At 36.1% G+C, this 27,387-nt stretch overlaps 1 protein-coding gene across 15 annotated transcripts in view; it reads left to right on the forward strand.

Moving 5' to 3' along the window:
* Positions 1–27,387, forward strand: part of CCDC171 (coiled-coil domain containing 171) — a 403,894-nt gene that overhangs the window by 53,720 nt on the left and 322,787 nt on the right. For 14 of the 15 annotated variants that reach the window (XR_013387817.1, XR_013387815.1, XR_013387816.1 and 11 more), the window contains 2 exons: positions 19,459–19,551; positions 24,111–24,271. Coding sequence is in view for 12 of the 15 variants with exons in the window: in XM_077912032.1 (XP_077768158.1) it covers positions 19,459–19,551; positions 24,111–24,271 (254 nt within the window). In the remaining 3 variants the exon portion in view is untranslated. The remainder of the gene's footprint in view (positions 1–19,458; positions 19,552–24,110; positions 24,272–27,387) is intronic. The other variant, XM_077912035.1, reaches the window with a different exon arrangement.

A 27,387-nucleotide genomic window follows, 5' to 3' on the forward strand; every position in this document is an offset into this window, starting at 1 on the left:
AAATTAAGTATTTCAATAGGTAAATAAGTTTTATTTTAAACATAATCTGTAATTGTTATTAGGTAAATAAACATTTTTAAAGAGAATTCGGGCAGCCCGGGTGGCTCAGCAGTTTAGCACTGCCTTCGGTCCAGGGCATGATCTTGGAAACCCAGGATCGAGTCCCATGTCAGGCTCCCTACATGGAATCTGCTTCTCCCTCTGCCTGTGTCTCTGCCTCTCTCTCTCTCTCTCTCTCTCTGTGTGTGTGTGTCTCTATGAATAAATAAATAAAGTCTTTTAAAAAAAAGAGAATTCAATGATAAAAATGTTAGAGGTACTCCAGTTAAACTCACTGCTGTCATTTGACATTGTTCTGGAAATTTTAGCCAGAGAAGTATATAATGGCAGAACAGCAATAAGAAGTATAGTTTTTGGAAAGAAGGAGGTATGACTCTTATTATTTTCAGATGATACATTTATAAATTGAATAGTCAAGAAAAATCAACTTTAAAATTATTGACACTAGTAAGGACATTCAGTAAGGAGGCCAAGAAGAAAATAACATGTAACAATTTTATTTACATTCTTACATACGATTAATAATCAGGGAATAAAACATGTAAAAATTTTCTTCACCACAGTGACAAGAATAGGAATACAATTAACTACAGACATATTAAAAAAGTTATGAAAATTTAACTGAGAGTCTTCAAAAAATGGTGAGACATTTTGAGGATACTCAACACTATAAAGATATGAATCCTCCCCAGATTATATTATGGATTAAAACAGTTCTAATAAAAAACTCACTGGAATTATTTTGGGAATACAGATTCAGAAATTCATGTGCAAGACTAAAATAGGTATTACACTAGAGACTCTAAAACAAATTTTTATTTTGTAATTTTTATTATTTTTTAAAGGTTTATTTATTTATTCATGAGAGACACACACAGAGAGAGAGAAAGGCAGAGACACAGGCAGAGGGAGAAGCAGGCTCCTTGTAGGAGCCCATTGTGGGATTTGATCCTGGATCCCCAGATCATGACCTGAGCCAAAGGCAGCCGCTCAACTGCTGAGCCACCCAGGCATCCCTAAAACATCTTTTTAAAAAGATTTTATTTATTTATTTGGAAGAGGGAGGCAGAGAGATTATGTGCACATGTGCACACACATGTGCACCCTAGCAAGGGGAGGGACAGAGAGAGAGGCAGAGAATCTCAAGCAGATTCTGGGCTCAGTGTGGAGCCCACCTGGGGATCGATCCCACGGCCCTGAGATCATAACCTGAGCCAAAACCAAGAGGTCGACATTTAACCGACTGAGCCACCCAGGTGCCCCTAAAGCATTTTGGTAAGAGTAATGAGTGGAGATTTACTATATCAGAAGTTAATACCTATTATAAAGCATTAGTAATGTATTAGTTGTGGTATTTTGGTTGTTTGCAACAGAAACCAACTTTGATTAACTTAAATAAGGAATTAAGTGGAAGAATATGGGAATCATATTTGCAGAATCAGAATGAAACCTGGGGAATCAGGCTCAGAAATGAATCCCAGAGCTACTCCAGAGGTCTTGGGAAGAGAAATGATGGATGAAATGAAGATGAATTGGTATCAATAATTTTCATTTTTAAAATTTATCAATAATAATTGGTATCATTCTTTTTATAATTTTATTTAGGATTCAAATCCCAAAGAGAAAATATTTGATTGAAAGAAATCGTTTGCTTTATTTTGCTACCAAATGAATCTCTCTCAGTTCTACTAAATTAAAGCCCAGAAAATAAATTTTTATGTAGGGGAAAAGAGATTGTTGAGTGGCCAAAAAGTATGGTATCTCTAAGACCAGACTTTCAGTTGTATAGAGTTGAAAGGCCAATAGTAGACTTGTAGAATATTTCTAAAATCTAGTATATGAAGATATAATTTTATTTTTTGTTTTTTATTTTTTTTATTCATGAGAGACACACAGAGAGAGGCAGAGAGACAGAGGGAGAAGCAGGCTCCCTGTGGAGCCCGATGCGGGACCTGATCCCAGGAATCCAGGATCAGGACCTGAGCCAAAGGCTCAGCTTAACCGCTGAGCCACCCAGGCATCCTGAAGATACCATTTTAAATCAGTGGGAATAGGAAAGATTATTCAGTCAATCATGTTGAAACAATGGTTTAACTATTTGGGACAAAATAAAATTAGATTCCCGTCTTACATTATATTCTAAAATCCAGTTGGATTAAAAAGAGTAAAAATATTAAAACCTGATAAAGAAAAAAATATAAGTTTTTTTCTCTCTGAGTATAGTATGACTTACTATTAATCATAAAAATAGAGGAACAAAACCATAAAGATTTGTAGCTTTGACTATGAAAAATTAAAGTCTTATATAAGTAAATTCCCCACATCAAATAATATAAAAGACAAATGAGAAAAAGATTTACAGCACAAGGTAAATATATCTGTGTCTCTATATCTGTCTATATGAATCCCCTATTATTTGGTAAGAAAGAGGAGAAAACCTCTATGAAAAAAAATCTGCCAAGGACATCAAAGAAGTGAAAGATGTTCAGATGCACAACAAACACATGAAAAATGCTTGACCTTACTATGATGTAAGAAAGGCTCTAACACTCATAATACTAAGTTTAAAGAAAAAGATGGCACCCAGTGTTGGTGAGGGTGATTTAAGAGTTTCTGTGGGTGGTTTAAGAGTTTCTGTGCCTTGCTGATGGGAGTACAAATGGATCAAGCCTTCAAAGAGCTCTGTTTGGCAAATTTATGTGGTCTTACTCAGAAAATTATCATACTACTTGGGAACTCTTTCTCCTGCCCAATCTCTTCATTGCTTTCAAGGCCTATGGCTCATGGCTCAGCTGTCACCTGGGACTTTATTGTCCTGTGTTGGATCTTCTGTTTCCTAGATCCGCAAGTGTTTTTTACTCCAGTGGCATATATAGTCTAATAGTTGCTAAAGAAAGGGTATATGAGACCTAAGTTTTAGCTGATCTTGTATTTCTGAGTATGATTTTTATGAATAAAGTATTAGAGTAGATAAAATTTGACTGAATATAGAATTTTAGGTTTAAAGTCATTTTCTCTCAGAAAGAGAAAGTTCCCAGTCTCTTCTGTTTTGAGAGGCCCGATGTTATTCTGGTTTGTGTTCCTTTGTTGGTGATCCTTTCCTCATTCTTGTCAGCTCTGTAAGTTTTTTTGGTCCTCTGTTTTCTTTCAAGCATTTTTTTTTAATGGGAAGCTGTAAACATATTTTAAAAACTAAACAGAATAGTATAATGAACCTAATGTACCCATCACCAATTTCAACAGTGACCGCTATCTGGCCAATATTTTATCGTTTATACTCCCACTCACTATCCCCCCTCCCATATTATAGTGAAATGAATCCCAGGCACATATTATTGTTATTATTTTTTAATAATAAATTTATTTTTTTATTGGTGTTCAATTTTTTAATAATAAATTTATTTTTTATTGGTGCTCAATTTGCCAACATACAGAATAACACCCAGTGCTCATCCCGTCAAGTGCCCCACTCAGTGCCCGTCACCCATTCACCCCCACCCCCCGCCCTCCTCTCCTTCCACCACCCCTAGTTCGTTTCCCAGAGTTAGGAGTCTTTATGTTCTGTCTCCCTTTCTGATATTTCCCACACATTTCTTCTCCCTTCCCTTATATTCCCTTTCACTATTATTTATATTCCCCAAACGAATGAGAACATATGTTTGTCCTTCTCCGATTGACTTATTTCACTCCGCATAATACCCTCCAGTTCCATCCACGTTGAAGCAAATGGCGGGTATTTGTCATTTCTAATGGCTGAGTTATAGTCCATGGTATACATAAACCACATCTTCTTTATCCATTCATCTTTCGATGGACACCGAAGCTCCTTCCACAGTTTGGCTATTGTGGACATTGCTGCTAGAAATATCGGGGTGCAGGTGTCCCAGCGTTTCATTGCATCTGTATCTTTGGGGTAAATCCCCAACAGTGCAATTGCTGGGTCGTAGGGCAGGTCTATTTTTAACTCTTTGAGGAACCTCCACACAGTTTTCCAGAGTGGCTGCACCAGTTCACATTCCCACCAACAGTGTAAGAGGGTTCCCTTTTCTCCACATCCTCTCCAACATTTGTGGTTTCCTGCCTTGTAAATTTGCCCCATTCTCACTGGTGTGAGGTGGTATCTCATTGTGGTTTTGATTTCTATTTCCCTGATGGCAAGTGATGCAGAGCATTTTCTCATGTGCATGTTGGCCATGTCTATGTCTTCCTCTGTGAGATTTCTCTTCATGTCTTTTGCCCGTTTCATGGTTGGATTGTTTGTTTCTTTGGTGTTGAGTTTAAGAAGTTCTTTATAGGTCTTGGAAACTAGCCCTTTATCTGATACGTCATTTGCAAATATCTTCTCCCATTCTGTAGGTTGTCTTATTTAGTTTTGTTGACTGTACCCTTTGCTGTGCAAAAGCTTCTTATCTTGATGAAGTCCCAATAGTTCATTTTTGCTTTTGTTTCTTTTGCCTTCGTGGATGTATCTTGCAAGAAGTTACTGTGGCTGAGTTCAAAAAGGGTGTTGCCTGTGTTCTTCTCTAGGATTTTGATGGAATCTTGTCTCACATTTAGATCTTTCATCCATTTGGAGTTTATCTTTGTGTATGGTGAAAGAGAGTGGTCTAGTTTCATTCTTCTGCATGTGGATGTCCAATTTTCCCAGTACCATTTATTGAAGAGACTGTCTTTCTTCCAATGGATAGTCTTTCCTCCTTTATCGAATATTAGTTGACCATAAAGTTCAGGGTCCACTTCTGGGTTCTCTATTCTGTTCCATTGATCTAGGTGTCTGTGTTTGTGCCAGTACCACACTGTCTTGATGACCACAGCTTTGTAGTACAACCTGAAATCTGGCATTGTGATGCCCCCAGATATGTTTTCTTTTTTAAAATTCCCCTGGCTATTCGGGGTCTTTTCTGATTCCACACAAATCTTAAAATAATTTGTTCTAACTCTCTGAAGAAAATCCATGGTATTTTGATAGGGATTGCATTAAACGTGTAAATTGCCCTGGGTAACATTGACATTTTCACAATATTAATTCTTCCAATCCATGAGCATGGAATGTTTTTCCATCTCTTTGTCAGGCACATATTATTTTAACTATAAATATTTTGTTACAATTTCTAAAAAATGAGAGATCTTTATTTAGAGTCACATTATCAATATCAAAACTAAATTAACAGTAATTACTTAATATGATCAAATATTTGGCATTATTCAAATTTTAAATTGCTCCACTAATGGCAATGAATGTGTGTAAGAATACAGTTTGAATCAGAATTCCAGTTAGGTGCTACACATTACAATTCGTTGATATGTCTCTTTTTTTTTCTTAACGATTTATTTTATTTATTTATTTTTTTTAAAGATTTTATTTATTTATTCATGATAGTCAGAGAGAGAGAGAGAGAGGCAGAGACACAGGCAGAGGGAGAAGCAGGCTCCATGCACTGGGAGCCCGACGTGGGATTCGATCCCGGGTCTCCAGGATCGCGCCCTGGGCCAAAGGCAGGCGCCAAACCGCTATGCCACCCAGGGATCCCCTTAATGATTTAATTAATTTATTTGAGAGAGAATGTTTGCATAAGTAGGGGAGGATTAGAGGGGGAGGGAGAAAGAATTCTCAAGCAAACTCCACACTGAGCAAAGAGCCCTATGCAGGAGTTGATCTCAAGACCCTGATGAGATCATGACCTAAGCTGAAACCAAGAGTTGGTCACTCAGCCAACTGAACCACCCAGGCACTCCCACTGATATGTCTCATAAATATATTTTAATCTACAGATTCACCACCTATAGCTTTCTTTTTTCCTTTTATTTGTAAAGATACCAAGTTATTTGTGCTATAGAGTTCCCACTGAATCTACAATTGCAGAACATGAAATATAAACAATGTTTCTTAGCATATATATTTTTTATTCAATGTGCAGGGCATGGTGACCATTTTAGTTACTAGGAAACTCATCTCCTTCATTTTGAGGAATTCTCTTGTGTTCTTTCTTCATAATTTTTTCTCAAGGCTTTTGCTGTTCTTTCTCATGCTTTTATTATTCAGGCGTCAGACCAACTGGATTGATGGTTTACTTCTTTTACCTTTCTCTTGTCTTTCTCTTGGTCTTTTTGTTACTGTGGCTTCTTGGGAGATTTACTTGACTTTACTTTCTAATCTTCTCATTGAATATTTTCCTTTTTTTTTTTTTTTTTTTTAAATTCTGAGAGCTCTTGTTCTTAGTGCCATTTTTTATAGCACCCTGTTCCTATGACTACTGTATTCACTTGTTTATTCAGTAAGTATTTATAGAGAGTATTAGGCACACTTTTGGGTCTTGAGGCATGGCAGTGAACAAAGCAGTCTCTTCCCTCTTGAAGCTGGTACTCTGGTCAGGGAGAATTACACATCAAATGGAACAAAACATGATAAACTCTGTGGTTGGGGTACCCCTGGGTGTTTCAGTTGGTTGAGTCCCTGACTCTTGGTTTCAGCTCTGGCTGGTCATGATCTCAGGGTTGTGAGACTGAGCCTTGCATCAGGCTCTGTGCTCAGTGGGGAGTCTGTTTGAGATTCTCCTTCTCCCTTTGCTCCTCTCCCCTCAAATAAATGGATATATCTTAAAAAAAAAAAAGCAGACTAGGAGAGGTAATGAGTGATGGGACAGGGTGGTTTACCCTTTTATGTTAGTAGTCATAGAAGGCTGACCTGATGAGATGGCATTTGAGTAGAGACCTGAAGAAAGAAAGGGACAGTCATGTGGCTATCTGGAGGAAGAGCATTCTAGGAAGAAGGAATAGAAAGTACAAAGGCCATGAGATGTGAGTGTACTTGGAGTTTTTGAGGAATAGCAAGTAGGGCATTGTGGCTGAAATGGAAAGGCTGGTAGGAAATACAGAATGGTAGGCAGATTTTACGGTTTTGATGATCTTCTGTAATTAATGGTAAGAACTTTGGATTTTTGACTGAGATGAAAGCCATTGGAAGGTTTTGAGCGGAGGCCTGACATACTTCCTCTTTTTTGTTTTAAAAGCAGCATGTTGTATACACTTTGGAGAATAGATTGTAAGAGACCATTTAGAAGACTATTAAAGTTGCCTCAATGAGATTATTTTTAAAGATTTTATTTATTTAATCATGAGAGAGAGAGAGAGAGAGATAGAGAGAGGCAGAGACATAGGCAGTAGGAGAAGCAGGCTCCCCGCAAGGAGCCTGATGTGGCACTCGATCCTGGATCCTGGGATCAGGACCTGAGCCGAAGGCAGACACTCAACTGCTGAGCCATCCAGGCATCCCACCTCAATGAGATTTATAGTGTAGAGGAGGTGGTTGGATTTGTATGTATTTTGGAAGATAGAACCAGTGGAATTTATAGATCAATTGGACCTGGCTTGTGAGAAAAAAGGAGGGAGTAGAGGAAAATGCCAAAGATTTTGGCATGAGCAAATGGGTGAATGGCATTGCCATTTATTCAGCTGGCAAAGGATGCAGGTGGCTTAGTGATTTGTATGTTATTGGAGAAATATCTATTAAGATTCATTGTCCATTTTATTTTTTAAAAATATTTTATTTATTAATGAGAGACAGAGAGAGAGAGAGGCAGAGACATAGGTAGAGAAGCAGGTTCCCTGCAGGGAACCTGATGTGCGACTCAATCCCAGGACTCCAGGATCATGCCCTGGGCCAAAGGCAGGCGCTCAACCGCTGAGCCACCCAGGGATCCCTCATTGTCCATTTTAATGGGTTATTTGTAACATATGAATGTGAGATGTTAATAATAGGGGAAACTTGGTGTGGGGTGTATAGAAATTATCAATAATAATATCAAATGTGAACTTGGCGAAGATAAAATTACACTCTTAACACCCATGGCCTGGGATCCCTGGGTGGTGCAGCGGTTTAGCGCCTGCCTTTGGCCCAGGGCACTCGATCCTGGAGACCCGGGATCGAATCCCACGTCGGGCTTCTGGTGCGTGGAGCCTGCTTCTCCCTCTGCCTGTGTCTCTGCCTCTCTCTCTCTCTCTGTGACTATCATAAATAAATAAAAACTAAAAAAAAATTTTTTAACACCCATGGCCAAATTTTATGTAAAGTTAGAGAAAAATAAAAAAATGAGATTATATTCTAAAGAATATTTTTTGCTTATTTATCACTTGTGATGAATGTTTATTCAGGCCAATAAATTCAGGAATGTATCATCATTTAAAAATGTTATGTGGTGGGGTACCTGGATGGCTCAGTTGGTTAAGCATCCAACTCTTGTTTTTGGCTCAGGTCATGATCTTAGCGTCCTGAGAGTGAACCCGAGTCTGGCTCCACTCTAGACGTAGAGCCTGGTTGAGGTTCTCTCTCTCTCTCTCTCTCTCTTTTTTTTTTTGAGATTCTCTTTCTTTCTCTCTACCCACCCCCCCGCTCATGCATGTGTGCAAGCATGTGCACTCTCTAAAAAAAATATATATATATATATATATATATATATATATATATATATGGTATATGGATGACCATTAAAAGATTAGGATAGTTAAAGCCTGAATATATTTAGAATTAAAAAAAGTCATTTAGAAGTCACTTTAGGATTCTATAAAATCCTATGATCATCACTAAAAACATTTTTTTTTAAAAGATTTTATTTATTTATTGATGAGAGACAGAGAGAGGGGGGCGGGGAGGCAGAGACACAGGCAGAGGGAGAAGCAGGCTCCATGCAGGAAGCCTGACATGGGACTTGATCCTAGGTCCCCAGGGTCACGCCTTGAAGGTGGCACTAAACCGCTGAGCCACCAAGGCTGCCCTGTTATCTAGTACTTCTTCACACCTATAAGGCAATTAAAATGTTTTTAGTTGGCAGCCCGGGTAGCTCAGCGGTTTAGTGCCGCCTTGGCCCAGGGCCTGATCCTGGAGACCCAGGATTGAGTCCCACGTCGGGCTCCCTGCATGGAGCCTGTTTCTCCCTCTGCGTCTCTGCTTCTCTCTCTGTGTCTCTCATGGATGGATAAATAAAATCTTAAAAAAAAAAAAAGGAAGTACTAGATAACAGTGATTTCTTTTTTGTTGATAAAATTATTAAGCCAGTTTTGACTGAATTGAGGAAATGTTTACTGTCTATACTTTAGGATTTATTTTTGGATAACTCAGTATTGATTTTTTTCCTGGTAAAATACTTATTTGCCCCAATTTCTTTTTTTATTGATTGGTATTATAAATGTAAACTACTTTTAGATTAGTTTTACCTTGTAGTTTTTCTTAGCTACTCTGTAATTACTTTTGGTAATAGTGGGTCTCTGCTTTTGGAGAACTTGAGGTTTTGGAGGATAGTCTAGATAATCTTAGTTTTTATTCTATTTTTTAAAAATTTTTATTTATTTATGATAGTCACACACCCACACACAGAGAGAGAGGCAGAGACATAGGCAGAGGGAGAAGCAGGCTCCATGCACTGGGAGCCCGATGTGGGATTCGATCCCGGGTCTCCAGGATCGTGCCCTGGGCCAAAGGCAGGCGCCAAACCGCTGCGCCACCCAGGGATCCCCTGTTTTTATTCTATTTTATAAGAATTTTGTAAGTGGACAAGTATAGTCCTCTGACTCATCTATAATTCTTCATATTTAGACACCTTTACTAATTTTGCTTTATATTTAAGTGAATGTATCTTGTCTTGACTCTTGGCTAGATGATGACATAATGAAGGAGAAGTTAAATTTCTAGAGAGCATTTTATGCTAGTTTTGCATTCAGTTGTGGAGAGGGACTGAAATAACTGGTAGTTTTTATATATATATATTTTAAAAGATTTTATTTATTTATTCATGAGAGACAGGGAGAGATAGAGAGAGAGGCAGAGACACAGGCAGAGGGAGAAGCAGGCTCCATGTGGGGAGCCTGACATGGGGACTCGATACCAGGTCCTCCAGGGTCACACCCCGGGCCGAAGGCGGCGCTAAACTGCTGAGCCACCTGGGCCGCCCGGTAGTTTTTAAAAAAGAATTACTGTAAGATACATGAAACATAAAATAAATGAGATAATGTTAATAAAGATAATAGAGGAAAATTGTTAATGTTTTTATTTAATGGAACACATTATTTTATGTCAGTAATATCAGAATAAAGCCAACTAATATAATAGTCATGTAGCCCAATCAATGATTTAAATTTTAGTGAGGCTTTTTAACAGTTGCATTTCATGAAATGATGATTTTTTTACTGTGCCAGGACCAAAGCCGTTTATCTATGTATGTATATACATGTATGTATGTACATACACACACACAGACACACACACATGTATATAAATAAAATTTGTATTTTTAAAAAATCTGATAAACTATATACCATTGTGTGGCTTAATCATCTTAACATGGATCAATGGTTTCTTAGATTTAAAAAAAGAAAGCAAACTCCCAATCCAATTTTATAAATGTGGTGCTGGATACCACAGAATCAAGGGAAAAGTGAACTGGAAAAAGAAATATCTGTGGCTTTTATAAACCTCTTTACAACTAGGGGAGTTTTTTTTTTTTATCATGGGAAATAAGCTTAACTCAATAAGAAAAGAGAAAAGAGAAGATGCAAACCTAATACTAAGAGAACTGAGGAATCTTGTGAAGATTACCGTGGAGAGAGAATCACCTGCAAATAAATTCTGAATTGCTTCTGTCAGTCATGTTCTGTATTATAGTAACGGAAAGCAAGGTAGAGTGTAGCTTTTTTTTTCTATACTCAAGTGAAAAAGAAAAAGAAAAATGATTCTCACCTTTCCTGTTGTCCCCGAAGCCAACCTCATCTGACTTCACTTGTTAAAGCCACCAGGTGTTTGTAGGAATTATTTTTATTTTTATTTTTATTTTTTTTGGTATTATTTTTAAACACCTGTTTGTGTTGATTACTAATTATAAAGTGGGCAAATGATGAAATCAGCTGGGTTATATAATTGTTCTTAGAAGTATTACACATTTTTGTATTTATGTTCACAATGGACTTTAAAATAGGGCGTTTGTTAAAAAAATTTGTTAAATACTGAAGCTTTGGTTGCCAGGAGAGGTAAAGATGATTTTTAGAGATGCTAAGTTAACTTATAAGAAGTTGCATCTTATAAATTCTATTCCTGAGATTTCCTATTTTCATTTCCTGTGGTTTCTTTTATTATACTTAACAGTAATGAAAGCTCTTTTTTCCATTAAACTGTTTTACAATCTCAGTGGTGGCCTTCATTATTCATTCCTGGTGAATAAAAATTTGCTCTATTCTCCAGTTTATTCCTGTAGTCATCGAGTCACTTCATATGTCTGTTCTGAAACTGTTAAAGCCCTGATCATTGCTGCCCTCAGTGACTGGCTTTGAGCTCCTTCTCCTCAAACTGCATAATTTACCATAGTGGAAATGATGGGCATGGCCAGCTCTAAATATTTGCACATTTGGCTATTTCTTAAAGCTGCTGTGTAATTTTATTTATTTTTATATTAAATTAATTAATTTAAGTAATCTCTACATCCAACATGGGGCTCGATCTCCCAATCCCAGGATTACGAGTTGCGCATGCTCTACAGATGGAGCCACAGACTTTGAGATCTTCATTTTAAAGTCTTGAAATACAACAGCTACTCTTTTTATCCCCCACACAGGTGGGAATAAATATTGTAGTTAATTGTTAACAAACATATAATAAATTATTTACAGTCACTAAAATATAATATACTTAGTACTAAAATAGTTTGTGATGATTCAGTTCCTTAGAATTATCTTTTTGAAAATGGATTATTACTATGTTGGTTACTACAAAAGTGTCCATTAATGGGAAATATCTGGTGGTAAAGTCTGAAAAAATATTTAAGTAAACATCCACTTTCTATTTATGCAGCTGTTGACATTCTGGGGTAAACTTTGCCCAACTGTTTTGGAAACAGTGCTATATATTGCACTACTGAGAAGTGTCTAGTATGTACTCTAGTGATATTTCCTCCTCTATTTTTCTGATGCATTTTAGTGGACTAAATTTTGTGTTCCCACGTTTTGCTGCTTGACTAATTCCTTTAAGCTGACTTATATCCTCTGAGCTAGATCTATTGTATTTTGAGGAGGAAATAGTGTAGTTGGAGGTGTTTTTTTGGCCCAGTCTTTTAGCAGCGTACACATCTGTTTTCATAACTTTTGTGAAACTTCTGGAATAGGCCCATGGAAGCCACGGGAGCAGATGTGGTGTAGAGAACAAATGTGGTCTGGATATGTTTGGTTAGTTCTGCTGCTGAATTGGAGTTGGCAGCTTATACCCTGTGTTATGATAAAATAACATGTACCAAAGGGTGGAACAGGAGACATCTTTCTCTATATTACCTTCTTCAAAGAACAAATGCCCCATTTTCTTAAGTGGATTAGATTATCTAATTGGGCTTAAACTGATTTAATGAGATATAAATTGTAAAATAAAAACATAGTTACGATAGGCATATAGTACTGAAATAAAAATCTCTTGGCAGTATTTTGCAGTAGGAAGGGCATGAAAATCAGCTAACAAATGATAAAATATGTGCTCATTTTGTGTTACATAAAGAACTTCATTGTTCATAATATTAGGGAACAGACATAGAATAGTGTGATACTTATAGGCAAAGCTGTATATACTTAAATTGACTTGTGGTATGTATGAATTTGTGTTGGATTTTGTATTTTAACATGAATAGCATTTGGTTTCTGCCCCTGATTTGTTGATTGCATTAGCATTAGATACTAATGAGCCAGTTTATGATTGTACTTGTTATCTTAGGAAGTATTATTGGAAATTTTTTTTTTTTGTGAATAGCAGGTTGACGTTCCTCTAGCACCCTCTGCTGGATATAAGAATTAATTCACCAGACTAGAAGATTAAGAAAATAATAGGAGGGCTTGAATTTAATTATGTCTATCAACAAAGCCCATTCTTGGAAGGAATTTGTTTAAAGATTTGAAGATTTTTGTTGTTGTTGTTGTTGCTCTTACTGATTAATTGATAGTTTTAGTAATACCAGTTTAAAAAGTTGTTTTCTTCTGGACATTTCATTCAAAGCAGGAAGGTATGAAAATAAAGATGTGATCTCTGGTTTATTATTTCAACCCATTTAGTTTTTGTCTAGGAAGGAATAACAGAGCCTCTTCTTGACTTTTGGAGTGAAAATCAGATAATTAATATGACATAACATACACATAAGAAATGAAAAGACTTGTGTTGTTGATTCTTTTATCATGGAATCATTGAATATTCTGTATTTTAATAAAATATAAGACTTATTTAGATAAGAGAAGCTTTAGACATATGATTTTTTGAATTTTTAAAGAAAATTAACATTGTTAGACTGGTTTATTCCCTCTGTCTTTATTAATTCTTTGCTTGTTCTAATTTTTTGTTCTCAATGCCTGTGAGCTATTTTCTTATCACTGGTTAGACTTCTTCTGACTTACAGAATCTAAGAAGAGCATACCAAGCAGCCAATTTTAATTTTTTGAGGTCAGGAACTTCATTTTGAAGGGTTTGCATTAAAATTTTTTTTTTAAAACTAGTATTTGGCTTACCAAGAATAATGCTCATTTTAATCTTGCTAGACATAATAATTTTTCTGCTATAATAGGTACCTTGCTTTAGACCTAAAACCAATGGAGATCCTTTGTTCTAAGGACTCAGTCAGAATTTAAAGGGAACTTTTTCCAGAAATCAAGAAGCTTGATTTAGGTGGCTGTCACTTCTTTCACATTGTCTTTGGTTCTTGCACTCATGATTCTTTTATCTTTTTTTTTGAAATATATTTCATATATCAAAACATTCATCCTTTTGAACTATATAATTCTGTGGCTTTTAGTATACTCACAAAGTTGTACAACCATTACAAGTATCTAATTCTAGAACATTCTCATCACTGTCATAAGAAACTTCATGTCCATTAGCAGTCACTGCTCATTCCTCTCTCCCACCCTTGCTGTTGGCAACCACTAACACACTTTATATTCTTATGGATTTGCCTATTCTGGAAATTTCATGTAAATAAAGTCATACACTACTTGGTCTTTTGTGTCTAGTTTCTTTCATTTAACATATATTTTCAGGGTTCATCTATGTTGTAGTATGTACTGGTACTTAATTTTTTTTTTTTTTTGGCTGAATAACATTCCATTGTAGAGAGATACCATATTTTGTTTATACATTGGTAAGTTGTGGACATTTAGGTTGTTTCTACCTTATGGTTATTATGAAAAATGCCAATGCAAACATTTGTGCATTTATGTATAAATCTTTGAACATGTTTTTGTTTCTCTGAGGTATATACCCAGGAGTAGAAGTGCTGGATCATATGGTAACTCTGTTTAACTCTTTAAGAAATTGACAAACTGTTTTCCATTTTTCCTAGTGGTGGCACAAGTTTACATTCCCACCAGTAGTGTATGAGGCTTCCAGTCTCTCTACATCCTTGCCAATACTTGTTATTTTCCATTTTTTACATTACAGCCAACCTAGGGTGCATGAAGATAATCTCTTCAGGGTTTGCATGTGCATTTCCCTGATAACTAATAAAGTTGGCCATCATTTCATATACTTGCTGTTTTTATATATTCTTTGGAGAAATGTCTATTCAAGCCCTTTACTCATTTTTATTTTTTTTTTATTTTTTATTTTTTTTTTAGACCTTTACTCATTTTTAAAAATTAATTTCTTATATTTTTTAAATGTATTTTTTAAAAATATTTTATTTGTTTATGTGAAAGAGGGTGGAGGAGGACAGAGGGAGAGGCAGACTCACCGCTGAGCAGGGAGCCCAGCTTGGGGCTCAATCCCAGGACCCTAAGATTATAACTTGAGTCAAAAGCAGACACTTAACTGACTGAGCTACCCAGGCACCCCTACTCATTAAAAAAAAATTGAATTGTTTATCTTTTATTGTAAGAGTTCTTTGTATATTCTGCATACTAAACTTTTATCAGATACATGATTATCTTCTCGTGTCCTCTAGGTTGCCTTTTGCTTTTTGATAGAGTCCTTTGACGGTCAAAATTTAAAATTTTGATGAAGTCTAACTTATATATATTTTTTTCTTTTTCTTTTGTTGCCCATGGTTTCGGTGTCTATTTCAGAATATGTTGCCAAATCTGAGGTCATGAATTCTTTGTTTTCTTCTAAGAGTTTTATGGTTTTTGCTTTTATGTTTAGGTGGTTGATCATTTGGATTCATTTTTATATATAATGGGAGATAGGAATCTAAATTTATTCTTTTGTATGTGTATGTCCCATTGTCTCAGCATTGCTTGATGAAAAAATGATTCTTTCTCACTGAATGGTCTTAATTCTCTTGTCAAAAATTAATTGACCATTGATACGTGGATTTGTTTCTGGACTCTCAGTTTTTTTCTGTGGATCTATATATGTCTGTCCTTATTCCATTTACACATTGTTTTGATCACTGTAGCTTTGTAGTAGTTTTGAAGTCAGTAAACATGAGTCTTCCAACTTTGTTCTTCCTTTTCAAGACTGTCACTTTTTGAGAAGTGCTTTAATAAAATTGTTTGGCTTTAATCCTGTGTTTTTCACATACTTATGATGATGAAATTGCTTTTTCTAATAGCTAATAACATCCCATGGGACTAATATTTGGTGTAAAACATGTTTTGAGGGATCCCTGGGTGGCGCAGCGGTTTAGCGCCTGCCTTTGGCCCAGGGCGCGATCCTGGAGACCCGGGATCGAATCCCACGTCAGGCTCCCGGTGCATGGAGCCTGCTTCTCCCTCTGCCTGTGTCTCTTCCTCTCCCTCTGCCTGTGTCTCTGCCTCTCTCTCTCTGTGTGACTATCATAAATAAATAAAAAAAAACAAAAAAAAAACAAAAAAAACCAAACATGTTTTGAGAAAGGGTGTAGTGAGTATGAATGGAATATTTTCTCTGATTATCTTAATATTTCAACATTGATTGATTTAAACTCGCACCTTCTTACTGACTTTTCTGCCTAAGCATGAATCGCCTAATTCATTCTAATGATTTTTTTTATCAAAATATAATCTTATTGGGTAAATAACGATATCAGTACCATGCCTTCTCATCATACTTCCTTTGCTATTTTTTCAGTATGGAAAATTTCAGTCATGTGTGAAAGTAGAGAGAATACTAAAATAAAGCCCAGTGCATATCACTCAGCTTTAACAATGCTCAACTAATGGCCAATATTATTTCATGAATATCAACTTCCTCTTGTAACCCCCAGCTTGATCATTTTAAAGCAAATCTGGACATATAATTTCATTCATGAACACTTTAGTATATATTTCAAAAAGATAGTTTAAAAATATCAATTATTTTTAAAAAAATTTAAAGTAAGCTCTGTGCCCAGTGTGGAGATTGAACTCATGACCCTGAGATGGAAGAGTTGTATAATCTACCAGCTGAGCCAGCCAGACACCCCAATACCAATTACTATTATTATACCTAAAAAAGTAATAATAATTCTTTAGTTTTATATTTTTTCATTCCTAGTTTTTTTGAATCTCAATACTTTTTTTTTAAAGATTTTATTTATTTATTCATGACAGACACAGAGAGAGAGGCAGAGACACAGGCAGAGGGAGAAGCAGGCTCCATTCAGGGAGTCTGACATGGGACTTGATCCTGGGTCCCCAGGATCACACCCCAGGCTGAAGGGGGGGCTAAACCGCTGGGCCACCGGGGCTGCCCTGAATCTCAATTCTTGAGTTATCAGACTAAATTACGAATATTTACCAGTTTTCATCTTTCAGTGGAATGCCTGTTATTTCAAAGTACTCTAGTAGTAAGCATATAAATGTCAGATTTTACCTTTAAAGATATACTCTACTAACTTAAAAAATCATTTTATTGTTTTGGGTTTAAATTATCTTTAGATCCAAAAGATCTCCTTTGGACTTACTACTTTGTCTGCCTTCTAAAAAAAATAGTATTTTCTATTAACTCATTAAGAAATATTATTGGCAGGGTTGCAAAATCTAAGTAAAGCAAATAAGTCAGTGTAAAAAAATATTTTATGAGTTTCATATTTGTGAAACACAGAGTTATTGAATCACAAAGCGGAATTACTTCCTGACTATGAAGGCTATTAGTAGCAAGAGGTATCTACAAAGGCCTCTAAAGAAGAAGGACACTTGTGTTTATGCTCTACTCTATAACAAGATATTACGAGAATCTGCTTTGCTCAAAGAGAAATGTAGTCATTTCCTACTTATTCACAGATGGCTTGCTTAATTGATGAATTATCCAATTTTTATTTACTCTCCCTCTTGCTGTGATTCTGTTAAAATTGTGGAAGGAAAGAGGAAAAATCAATTAACCAAGCTGTGTATTTAAAAAAACTTCAACTTAGGCTAAAGGATAAAGTAAATATAATTAAAAAAAACTTATTTCTTGTCCAAATTTTATTTAAAAAGGAAATCAATTAGTAATGCCTTACTTCATCACAGTTGAACCATCTTTATTTTACAGAACTCTAGGCATGGCTTTTCTTTGCTACTGTTATCCTGAGACATCTGCAATGAGGTGTCCTTGTAGCCCTACTTGCCCAGGCCCCAACAGCCCAGTTCCCTCTTTGGGACTAGGAATCCAGTGCTTCCCAGGGTTGCATTTTCTCAACAAAAAATGGCGTTCAAAAATAAAGCTCCTGACTTCTGATTCTGGCCAGAGGTTGACTCTTGCCTGAAAATTGATAAATTGGACTTCATCATAATGGAAACTTGTGCTTTGTGAAAGATACTGTTGATGGTATGAAGAGACAAACTGTAGACTGGAGTAAATATTTGCAAATCACATATCCAGTAAATGACTTATATGCAGCTTATGTAAACTCTCAAAACTCAATAATAAAACAACCCAATTAAAAAATGGAAAGATCTGAACAACTCCTTCATCAAAGAAGATATACAGGTGGTAAATAAATATATGAGAAGATGCTCAATGTCATTTAGTCATTAGAGAAATGCAAATTGAAACTGAAATGTAATACCATTACATACCTATTTAAATGTCTTAAACCCCCTCCTCCCAAAAAACGAAAAAACAAATATTGACCATGCCAAGTGTTGGTGAGGATGTATATAATTATAAACACTTTGCAAAAGTTTGGAAGTTTCATAAAACATTAAACATATACCCACCATGTGACCCTGTCATTCTTCCCTTCACTATTTACCTCTGAGAAATCAGTGTTTGCCCCATACAACACTTGCACATGAAGGCTCATAGCAGTTTCATTTGTAATAGCCCAAACTGGAAACAACTCAAATGTACATCAACTGGTGAACAGATAAATCAGTGTGGTGTATCAACATAGTGGAACACTTCAGCAATAAAAAGGAATAAACTATTGATAAATGTAACCACATGGTGACTCTCAAAATAGTTATTTGGGAGAAAGAAGCCAGGCAATAAAGAGTACATGCTGTATCAATCAATTTATATGAAATTCTGGAAAATACAAAGTGATCAATTGTGACAAAAAGCAGATCAGTGGTGACTTGGGGATGGGGGTGGGGTGGTAGGGGGCTGGATGAAGTTACCAAGAGATATAAGGAATCTTTTAGGGGTCATGCAAATATTTTTTATCTTCATTATGGCAGTGATTTCATGGGTGTATATATATACTTATCAAATTGTTTTAAATATGTGTGGTTTATTACATACAGATTATATGTCAATAAAAAAAGAGAAAAAAAAAAGGTCTGGAAGCATTCTTCCCAAGCATGATTTTTTTTAGCATGACTTTTATATTCTTGGAAAAGCAGAAAAAAATGAGGCTACAGCAATCTAAAATGTTATCCATATCCACTTTTTTAAAGTTTTTTTTTTTTTTTTTTTAAAGATTTTATTTATTCATGAGAGACACAGAGAGAGAGAGAGAGAGGCAGAGACACAGGCAGAGAGAGAAGCAGGCTCCATGTAGGGAGCCCGATGCGGGACTCAATCCCGGGTCTCCAGGATCAGGCCCTGGGCTGAAGGCGGCGCTAAACTGCTGAGCCACCCGGGCTGCCCTTTTTTTGTTTTTAGTTTTAATTCCAGTATAGTTTACACACAGTGCTATTTTAGTTTCAGGTGTACAATGTTGTGATTCAACAATTCTGTGCATTACTCAGTGCTCATCGTGATAAGTGTGCTCTTAATCCCCATCACCGTCTTTAACACATCACCCCCCACCGCCCCTCTGGTTACCATCAGTTTGGTCTCTATAGTTAAGCCTGCTTTTTGGTTTGTCTCTCTCTCTCTTTTTTTTCCTTTGTTCGCTTATTTTATTTCTTAAATTCCGATGAGTGCAATCATGTGATATTTGTCTTTTTCTAAGTGACTCATCTTGCTTTGCATTATACTGTTTAGCTCCGTTCACGTTGTTGCAAAGATCCACATTCACTTTAAATACCAACATTTGTGAGTTTAAACTTTTAATTTGTTTTCAGGCAACTACTCTAAGAGTGAGGAAATTAGAAGAAAATATTGAAGCAGAAAGAGCAGCACATTTGGAATCAAAATTTAATTCTGAAATTATTCAGGTAAAATGTAAACAAACATTTTTTTGAAAGGATTTTATGAGGTTGAGAAAAGCAGAATTCTGTTCAGAGAATTAAGGTTTACGTTTAGAATGTGTAGCATAGGAGTGCCTCGGTGGCTCAATCAGTTAAGTCTCTGACTCTTGGTTTCAGCTCAGGTCATGATCTCAGGGTTGTGGGATCGAGCCCCAGGTTGGGCTCTTGCTCAGTGCGAGTCTGCTTGAGATATTCTGCCTCTGGCCCTCCCCCTGCGCGCGCTCTCTCTCTCTCAAATAAATAAATAAAATTAAAAAAATAATAGGCAGCATATTATTAAGACACTCATGCTATTTGCTAGCAGGATATGGTTGATGATGGTTTTATTAAAGGAGGGATTGGCATACTTCAGCCCACAGGCCAGATCTCACCCACAGACTGTTTGAGGGAGGTTTTGTCTTAACTGTGGGACTTTTGTGTTGTAGTGGCAGAGGGGTTCTGACAGAGATGTTATGGCCTGCAAAGTCCAAAGGACTTACCATCTGGCCTCTTATAGCAAGATTTGCTGATCAGAGTGTTCTTTTCATCAACAATGATGAGATAAATTTCTTTTTGAAAACATTTAAAAATTAGGGATCCCTGGGTGGCGCAGCGGTTTAGCGCCTGCCTTTGGCCCGGGGCGCGATCCTGGAGACCCGGGATCGAATCCCACGTCAGGCTCCCTGCATGGAGCCTGCTTCTCCCTTTGCCTGTGTCTTTGCCTCTCTCTCCCTCTCTCTGTGTGACTATCATAAATAAATAAAAACAAAACAAAACAAAAAAAAGAAAACATTTAAAAATTATGCTTGTTTATTTATTGACTGTACATCCTGTGCACATGGCTTATCACTTGCATTAAGAGCTGAAACTCCTCTTGGAACTTATTTCCATTACCAGGAATACTGTATATTTACCTGCATCTATATAGATATACAGGTAAATGTACAGATAGGAGTATAAAATACTAAAATACTGTGGGAGCATAATATAGGAGATTAAATCTGAGAGGGGAATTAATTTTTTTTATATATATATTTTTAATTTTTATTTATTTATGATAGTCACAGAGAGAGAGAGGCAGAGACACAGGCAGAGGGAGAAGCAGGCTCCATGCACCGGGAGCCCGATGTGGGATTCGATCCCGGGTCTCCAGGATCACGCCCTGAGCCAAAGGCAGGCGCCAAACCGCTGCGCCACCCAGGGATCCCCTGAGAGGGGAATTAATTGAAGGCATCCTAAGTTCCCTCTCCTCAAACTGCACAGGTCTTAGAGAATGAGAAGCGATTTCTAGGGGAAACCCGATGTGGGACTCCAGGATCACACCCTGAACCAAAGGCAGATGCTCAACCATTGAGTCACCCAGGCATCCCAGACCCATATATTTGAGTGTGTTTGTGTTTTAAGCAAACTTGTGCAAGGTAATTTTTTTTTTTAAGTTACAACCCTGAGATCAAGACTTGAACTGGTATCAAGAGTTGGACACTTAACTGATTGAGCCACCCAGATGCCCTAAGATTTTTTTTTTTAACAGTTGGATCACCCAAATGGCAGCAATAAGCAAAAAGGCTAAAGTTTTACATTTATGAAAGAAATATAATTCAAAATTAAGTTTTTCATTATAATTACAATTTATACCTGGAAATACATAGTTAATAGCCACAAAAATAAAAGTTGTTACATGTGTATTTTTTACTTATAGTTTAAAATTAATATTTGATATTTAACTTAGTGTTATAACTCAGAAAAAAAGGCAAAGTTTATATTTGAACCATATAGCTATAGATATTGACCAATATTTTCAATGAGGTACATCTAGTAAAATTCAGTTTCAGATTAGTTTAAAGATTTTATTTATTTATTTGAGAGAGAGAGAGATAGTGAGAGAGAGCATGGGCTAGGAGGAGAGGGAGAAGCAGACTCTCTGCTGAGCAGGGAGTCTAATGTGGGGCTCAATCCCAGGACCTCAGGATCATGACCTGAGCCAGAAGCAGATGCTTAACTGACTAAGCCTCCTTAGGCATCCCTCAAATTAGTTTAAAAGCAAATGAGACTACTAAATAGTTGTAATTAACCATCATCTTATCATAAACTAGTTAAATGTGTGTTTGCAGTATTCTGTTGTTAAATTTGTTCTCTAAAAATGAGAAAGTGGAATCAAAGAGTTGACTCAGAATTACTAGTTTGAAGCCTACTTCTCTTTCAATTGGATTGGTTTATCATTTGTGATTGTGCTTATTTTCTGAAAGAAGAGAGCAATGCAGACAGAAGAAAATGTTTTCTAGATTTATAATTTAGTTGTCAACATTGGATTTAGACAAACTAGCAAAGAAAGATAAAGTTTAAAAGAACCAAATTTGAAAATTTACCAACTTGTTTCTCCAGATCTATTCTATTTCCTTACTTTAAGTGTAAGAATGTTTTAATTATTCCAAAATATTTTTGTATAATTATGAATAATAATTCTGGTGCTTATTATTTGTATAGATTAATTTACAAAACATTTTCATGTGGTTCTAGGCTTTTTTTCTTGGTGACTTCATTCTTCTTACCTCAGATTGTCTTTTGCCATCCCCAGGAGGCTTGTGCATAGTTTTTCTCTGATTTCATGGTCCTTTGTGCCTGCTTCTGTGACAGGAAGCACTTACATTCTGTTGTAGTCTCACCTCTCCTAAAGACTAGGATGTCCTGAAAAACTAAGACTGTCTATTCTCATGATTATTATATAATATCTTGAATACTAGCTCACTGCCTGGCACATATTAAGTGCTTAATAAATATCCAAATATTTATTAAATTAATATCATATATTAAATGTAATATTAGGTGTATATTAGATGAATATTACCTCATTAGATTTTTTTTAACAACTCTGTATAGATAGCCTATTTTTTTAATTTAAAAAATTAAATTAAAAATTTAATTTAAAAAATTAAAAAAATTTACTTATTTATTGGAGAGAGAGAGAGCAAGCAGGAGCCCGGGAGAGGGGCAGAGGGAGGTGGAGAAGCAGACTCCCCACTGAGCAGGGAACCTGATGTAGGACTCGATCCCAGGACCCTGGGATCATGACCCGAGCCAAATGCAGACACTTAACTGACTGAGCCACTCAGGTGCCTGATAATTTGTTTCTTCTTCTTTTTCTTATTACTACTACCATTATTATTATTACTTATTGTTTACAGATGAAGAACATCAGGTTTTTGGGGTTTTAGTAATATGCCAAAAGTCACGTACGTTAAATTGTAGAGCTGTATTTAAATGTGAGCTTTATGGTTCTTTATGGTTCTATTTAGTGTAAAGTGTTTTCTACCACCCTCCACTTTTTTTGAGCCTTGGCAGCCTATGTTTTATTTTTAATTTAATTTTTTGGAAAAGGTAAAACATCCACATAGTTCAAAAATCAAAACAATATTAAATGATCGAGAAGTCTTGCTTTCACTCCTGTCTCTCCCTTCACTCCACCCTCTTGCCTGCTACTTAATTTTTTTGACCCGTTTACCTAAAATATAGCATACAGCATACATTGATCTGGACTTGGCTTTTTCAATCTATGTTAACAACACATGGATAACCACATAAAGAATTTCCTTTTCAAAAGTTGTTTTGCAGCTTTTTTATAGCTGCATATTATTCTTTTTTTTTTAAATCTTTTTTTTTCAATTTTTTTAATGTATTTATGATAGTCACAGAGAGAGAGAGAGAGGCAGAGACACAGGCAGAGGGAGAAGCAGGCTCCATGCACCGGGAGCCTGATGTGGGATTCGATCCCGGGTCTCCAGAATCGCGCCCTGGGCCAAAGGCAGGTGCCAAACCGCTGTGCCACCCAGGGATCCCTGCATATTATTCTTTTATGGGAATGTACTTTTATTCTGTCGAAGTTTATATAGAATCTAGTTTTTAAAGTGTTTTATTATGTAAAATTTCAAGTTATGCAAAAGTAGAGGAAAAGGTAAGATGAGCTCTGCATGTAGCCATCACTTCCAGATTTACCTCAGGTCAGTTGTGTTTTTTATCTGTTGCCCCCATTTACTCCCCATCCCCATAATCATTTTGAAGCAAATCCTAGATATCATTTGACTAACTCATAAATATTTTGGTCAGATAGTATTATTTGGTAATAAAAGTTTTACTTTTCTACAGTAAAAAATCTCTAAGAATAAAAAAGAACTGTTAACTTTCATGGGTTTCTAAAGGTGTTAATATAACGACATTTCTCATAATAGAGGAAGAATACCTCCCTTTTGTTTTCCAAAACCACTAATTTCAGTATGTTTTTAAAAAGAATTATCCAAATGGATTAGTGTGTCAAAATTAGGCACTTTGATTAGGCATTTCCATAGCACAGTTAACTGTTCTTCCACTTCCTCCTTTCCATTAAACACGTTGGGAAAAGGAATATATACTGTCTTTAGTTTATTTTCCTTTTTAAACCAAAGCAGAAAGGAAGAAGTGTTTGGATGAATGATAATCTGCTGCTGATAAAGTACTCTATTCAATTTGACTAGCGTCTCCTGGTTTGCTTTAACTACTTCTCTGTCATCTGGTAGTTACGGATCCGAGATCTTGAAGGAGCTTTGCAGGTAGAAAAGGCCAGCCAAGCAGAAGCTGTTGCTGATTTGGAAATGATCAAGAATGAATTCAAAGAAGTTGAAAGTGCATATGAGCGAGAAAAGCATAATGCACAAGAGAGCTTTGCAAAACTAAATTTGTAAGTGTTTACTGTAAAAATTTTTTTTTTGAAGATTTTATTTATTCATGAGAGACACAGAGACAGAGAGAGGTAGAGACAGAGGCAGAGGGAGAAGCAGGCTTCATGCAGGAAGCCCAATGTGGGACTTGATCCTGGCACTCCAGGATCACACCCTGGGTCGAAAGCAAGCACTGAACTGCTGAGCCACCCAGGTTTCCCTACTGTAAAATTCTTTATATGAATATAAAGAGTTTATGAAACCTACATGAGTGTGTCCTATTTTAGATATAGCTCTCATTAATGCCAGTGCTAGATTGGGGATAAAGGATTGCATAAAGCATAATTATGCTTCTCTGTATAGGTAAATGTGGAAATGCTTTTTTTTTTTTTTTGGGTTTTGGAGTATCATGGCTATTCCAAGTGCTCTCAGAAATGTAGTTTTTACACTAGAAAGTAAATATGTTAATGTATTTTGCATTTACTGATGTAATACAGTATCTTTAAATATCTTGATTTCTAAGCCACCTAAAAAGGTCTATGTGGAGATGTTTGATACTTTCTCAAACTACAGACATAATAGTGCTAGGGGCTAATACCATTCTTAGTGGCTAGCACACATTGTGGCTCACTTGGTTTCTAGCACTGCATGATTTCATTCAATTTGTAGAACACCTCATGAGGTAGCTGCTCCTTTTATCCCTATTTTACAGATGTGAAAATGGAGGCTTAATGGGGATACGCAACTAGTAAGTGGAAGTTGGGGTCTTTTTGATTCCTACTGATTTTAACCTTTTTAAAAAAAATTCAGAAGCCTTTCATCTGGAATGTTCTGTGGGATGCTTTAAGAAGTTTTTAATTCTTTAATAGGTTTCCAAAAAATTAGATAGTAGATATTTCAAACCATTTCTTCCCATAGGCTGAAATGTATATCACCATTGGTATGTGACATGATAATAGGTTGGTGCGTTACAGATACGTATTGTACTTTTCTTTTTTTAAAACTTAAATTCTAGTTGGTTGACATACAGTTCAATATTGGTTCAGGAGTAGAGTTCAGTGATTCATCATTTACATATAACACTCAGTGCTCATCATAACAAGTGCCCTCCTTAATGCCCATTGTCCATCTATCCGATCCAACCTATTAACTTTTCTGATTGGACCCTAACGCAAATTTTTCCCTTAAATTTGTTTTGCTATTATTTGTGTTTTGGTGCTTGAAAAATTTTATGCAAATTTTGTATTCCAATAAGTAAGTATCAACTAACAATTCTAAATATTAGTTACATGTTCCAACTAAGCACCAGCTAAAAAATCCTAAACACTTCAACATAACATCCCTTATCTCTTCTTTATCCCTATATAACTATGCTATAATAAAGTTAGTAATAATAAACAATAAAAATTAAATAATAATTAAAGCCCACTACTCATTACTGTGACTCAGTTCCTGTGACTTCTCTTCCCCATCACATCTTCCTTTTCTCTATACGTAATGTAATAGCCACTTCTGTATCGATGATGTGTGGTATTAGAAGGAATGATATGACATGAAGGGTGATTGGTTTGGTTATTTAATTTCCTATTTGTGCTTCTGACTTTCTTTCAGAATACTCTTTATTTATTTATTTATTTTTTTAAATTTATTTTTTATTGGTGTTCAATTTACTAACATACAGAATAACCCCCAGTGCCCGTCACCCATTCACTCCCACCCCCCGCCCTCCTCCCCTTCTACCACCCCTAGTTCGTTTCCCAGAGTTAGCAGTCTTTACGTTCTGTCTCCCTTTCTGATATTTCCCACACATTTCTTCTCCCTTCCCTTATATTCCCTTTCACTATTATTTATATTCCCCAAATGAATGAGAACATATAATGTTTGTCCTTCTCCGACTGACTTACTTCACTCAGCCAAAATACTCTTTAAAAAATATTTTAGAACATGTTAGAGTCACAAATTCTCAAACATTAATTTTTCAAAGTAGCTCTTAAGTTTTGGATAATGTGTTCCAAAAGAAACTTGGTAGATTTAAGGTCTTTAAATGGTACCTTTAATTTGCACTCTGAGAGCAGAGAGTTTTGGGGTAGGACAGTGTTTTACCGGTTGGATAAAACCAACTCAGCAACTGGTGATAACAATGTTATAGAGAAAATGCTGCCTGAACTTGGCCAGTGGTTAAGATTCTTTTTTTTTTCATTTTTAAAGATTTTATTTATTTATTCATGAGAGACACACAGAGAGAGAGAGGGAGAGACACAGACAGAGGGAGAAGCAGGCTTCCATGTAGGGAGCCTGACGCAGGACTCTATCCAGGGTCTTCAGGATCACACCCTGGGCTGAAGGTGGTGCTAAACCGCTGAGCACCCGGGCTGCCCAGTGGTTAAGGTTCTTTAGCTTGTTTTTTCCAGGTGGATCTAGATCAGGAGAAAAAAGCTATGTGTCTGTCTAGTTTGGATTTATAATTTTGGTCAACAGTTTCATAACAGTGAACATTCCTGCATGAAATTATTTTAGATGGAATATATATGTATACATATATTTTAGGTAGAATATATATATTTATATTTTATAAAAATATATATAAGGTATATACTATATATATTTTAAAGATCTCAGCTAAGAATTTGATAACAGGCTATTTTAACAAATATATATTATATACAATTTTAGATAGAATACATATCTGTTCTGTATTTCTGTAGTTAAAATTTCTTAGTTGTTAATTTTTTTGCATCTAAGAGTTGCAGTATGAAACTAAAGGTTTTCAAGCTTTAGTCAGGTCTTCATTAGCTGTAGTAACTGATTGCTGGACAGTGATAGGGGAAGAAGATCATAGTATCTTTAAATCTAGTTTAAAATTAAATAAAAAATACTAGTCAAAGATAGGATCCTGAATGGACTGAATCTCTATTTCATTACACTCAGTATTTGGGAACTTCCTTATTTTTCTAAATATATCATCCAAGAGGCGCCTGGGTGTCTTGGTCTATTAGGTGTCTTGCCTTTGGCTCAGGTCATGATCCCAAGGTCCTGGAATCAAGCTGCATATTGGCCTCCCTACTCAGCAGGGAGCCTGCTCATCACTCTTCTCCCAGCCCAGTGCTCTCTTTTGCTATCTCTGTCGCTCTCTGTC

This window comes from Canis aureus, chromosome 10 (assembly GCF_053574225.1).
Source record: "Canis aureus isolate CA01 chromosome 10, VMU_Caureus_v.1.0, whole genome shotgun sequence".
NCBI lineage: Eukaryota > Metazoa > Chordata > Mammalia > Carnivora > Canidae > Canis > Canis aureus.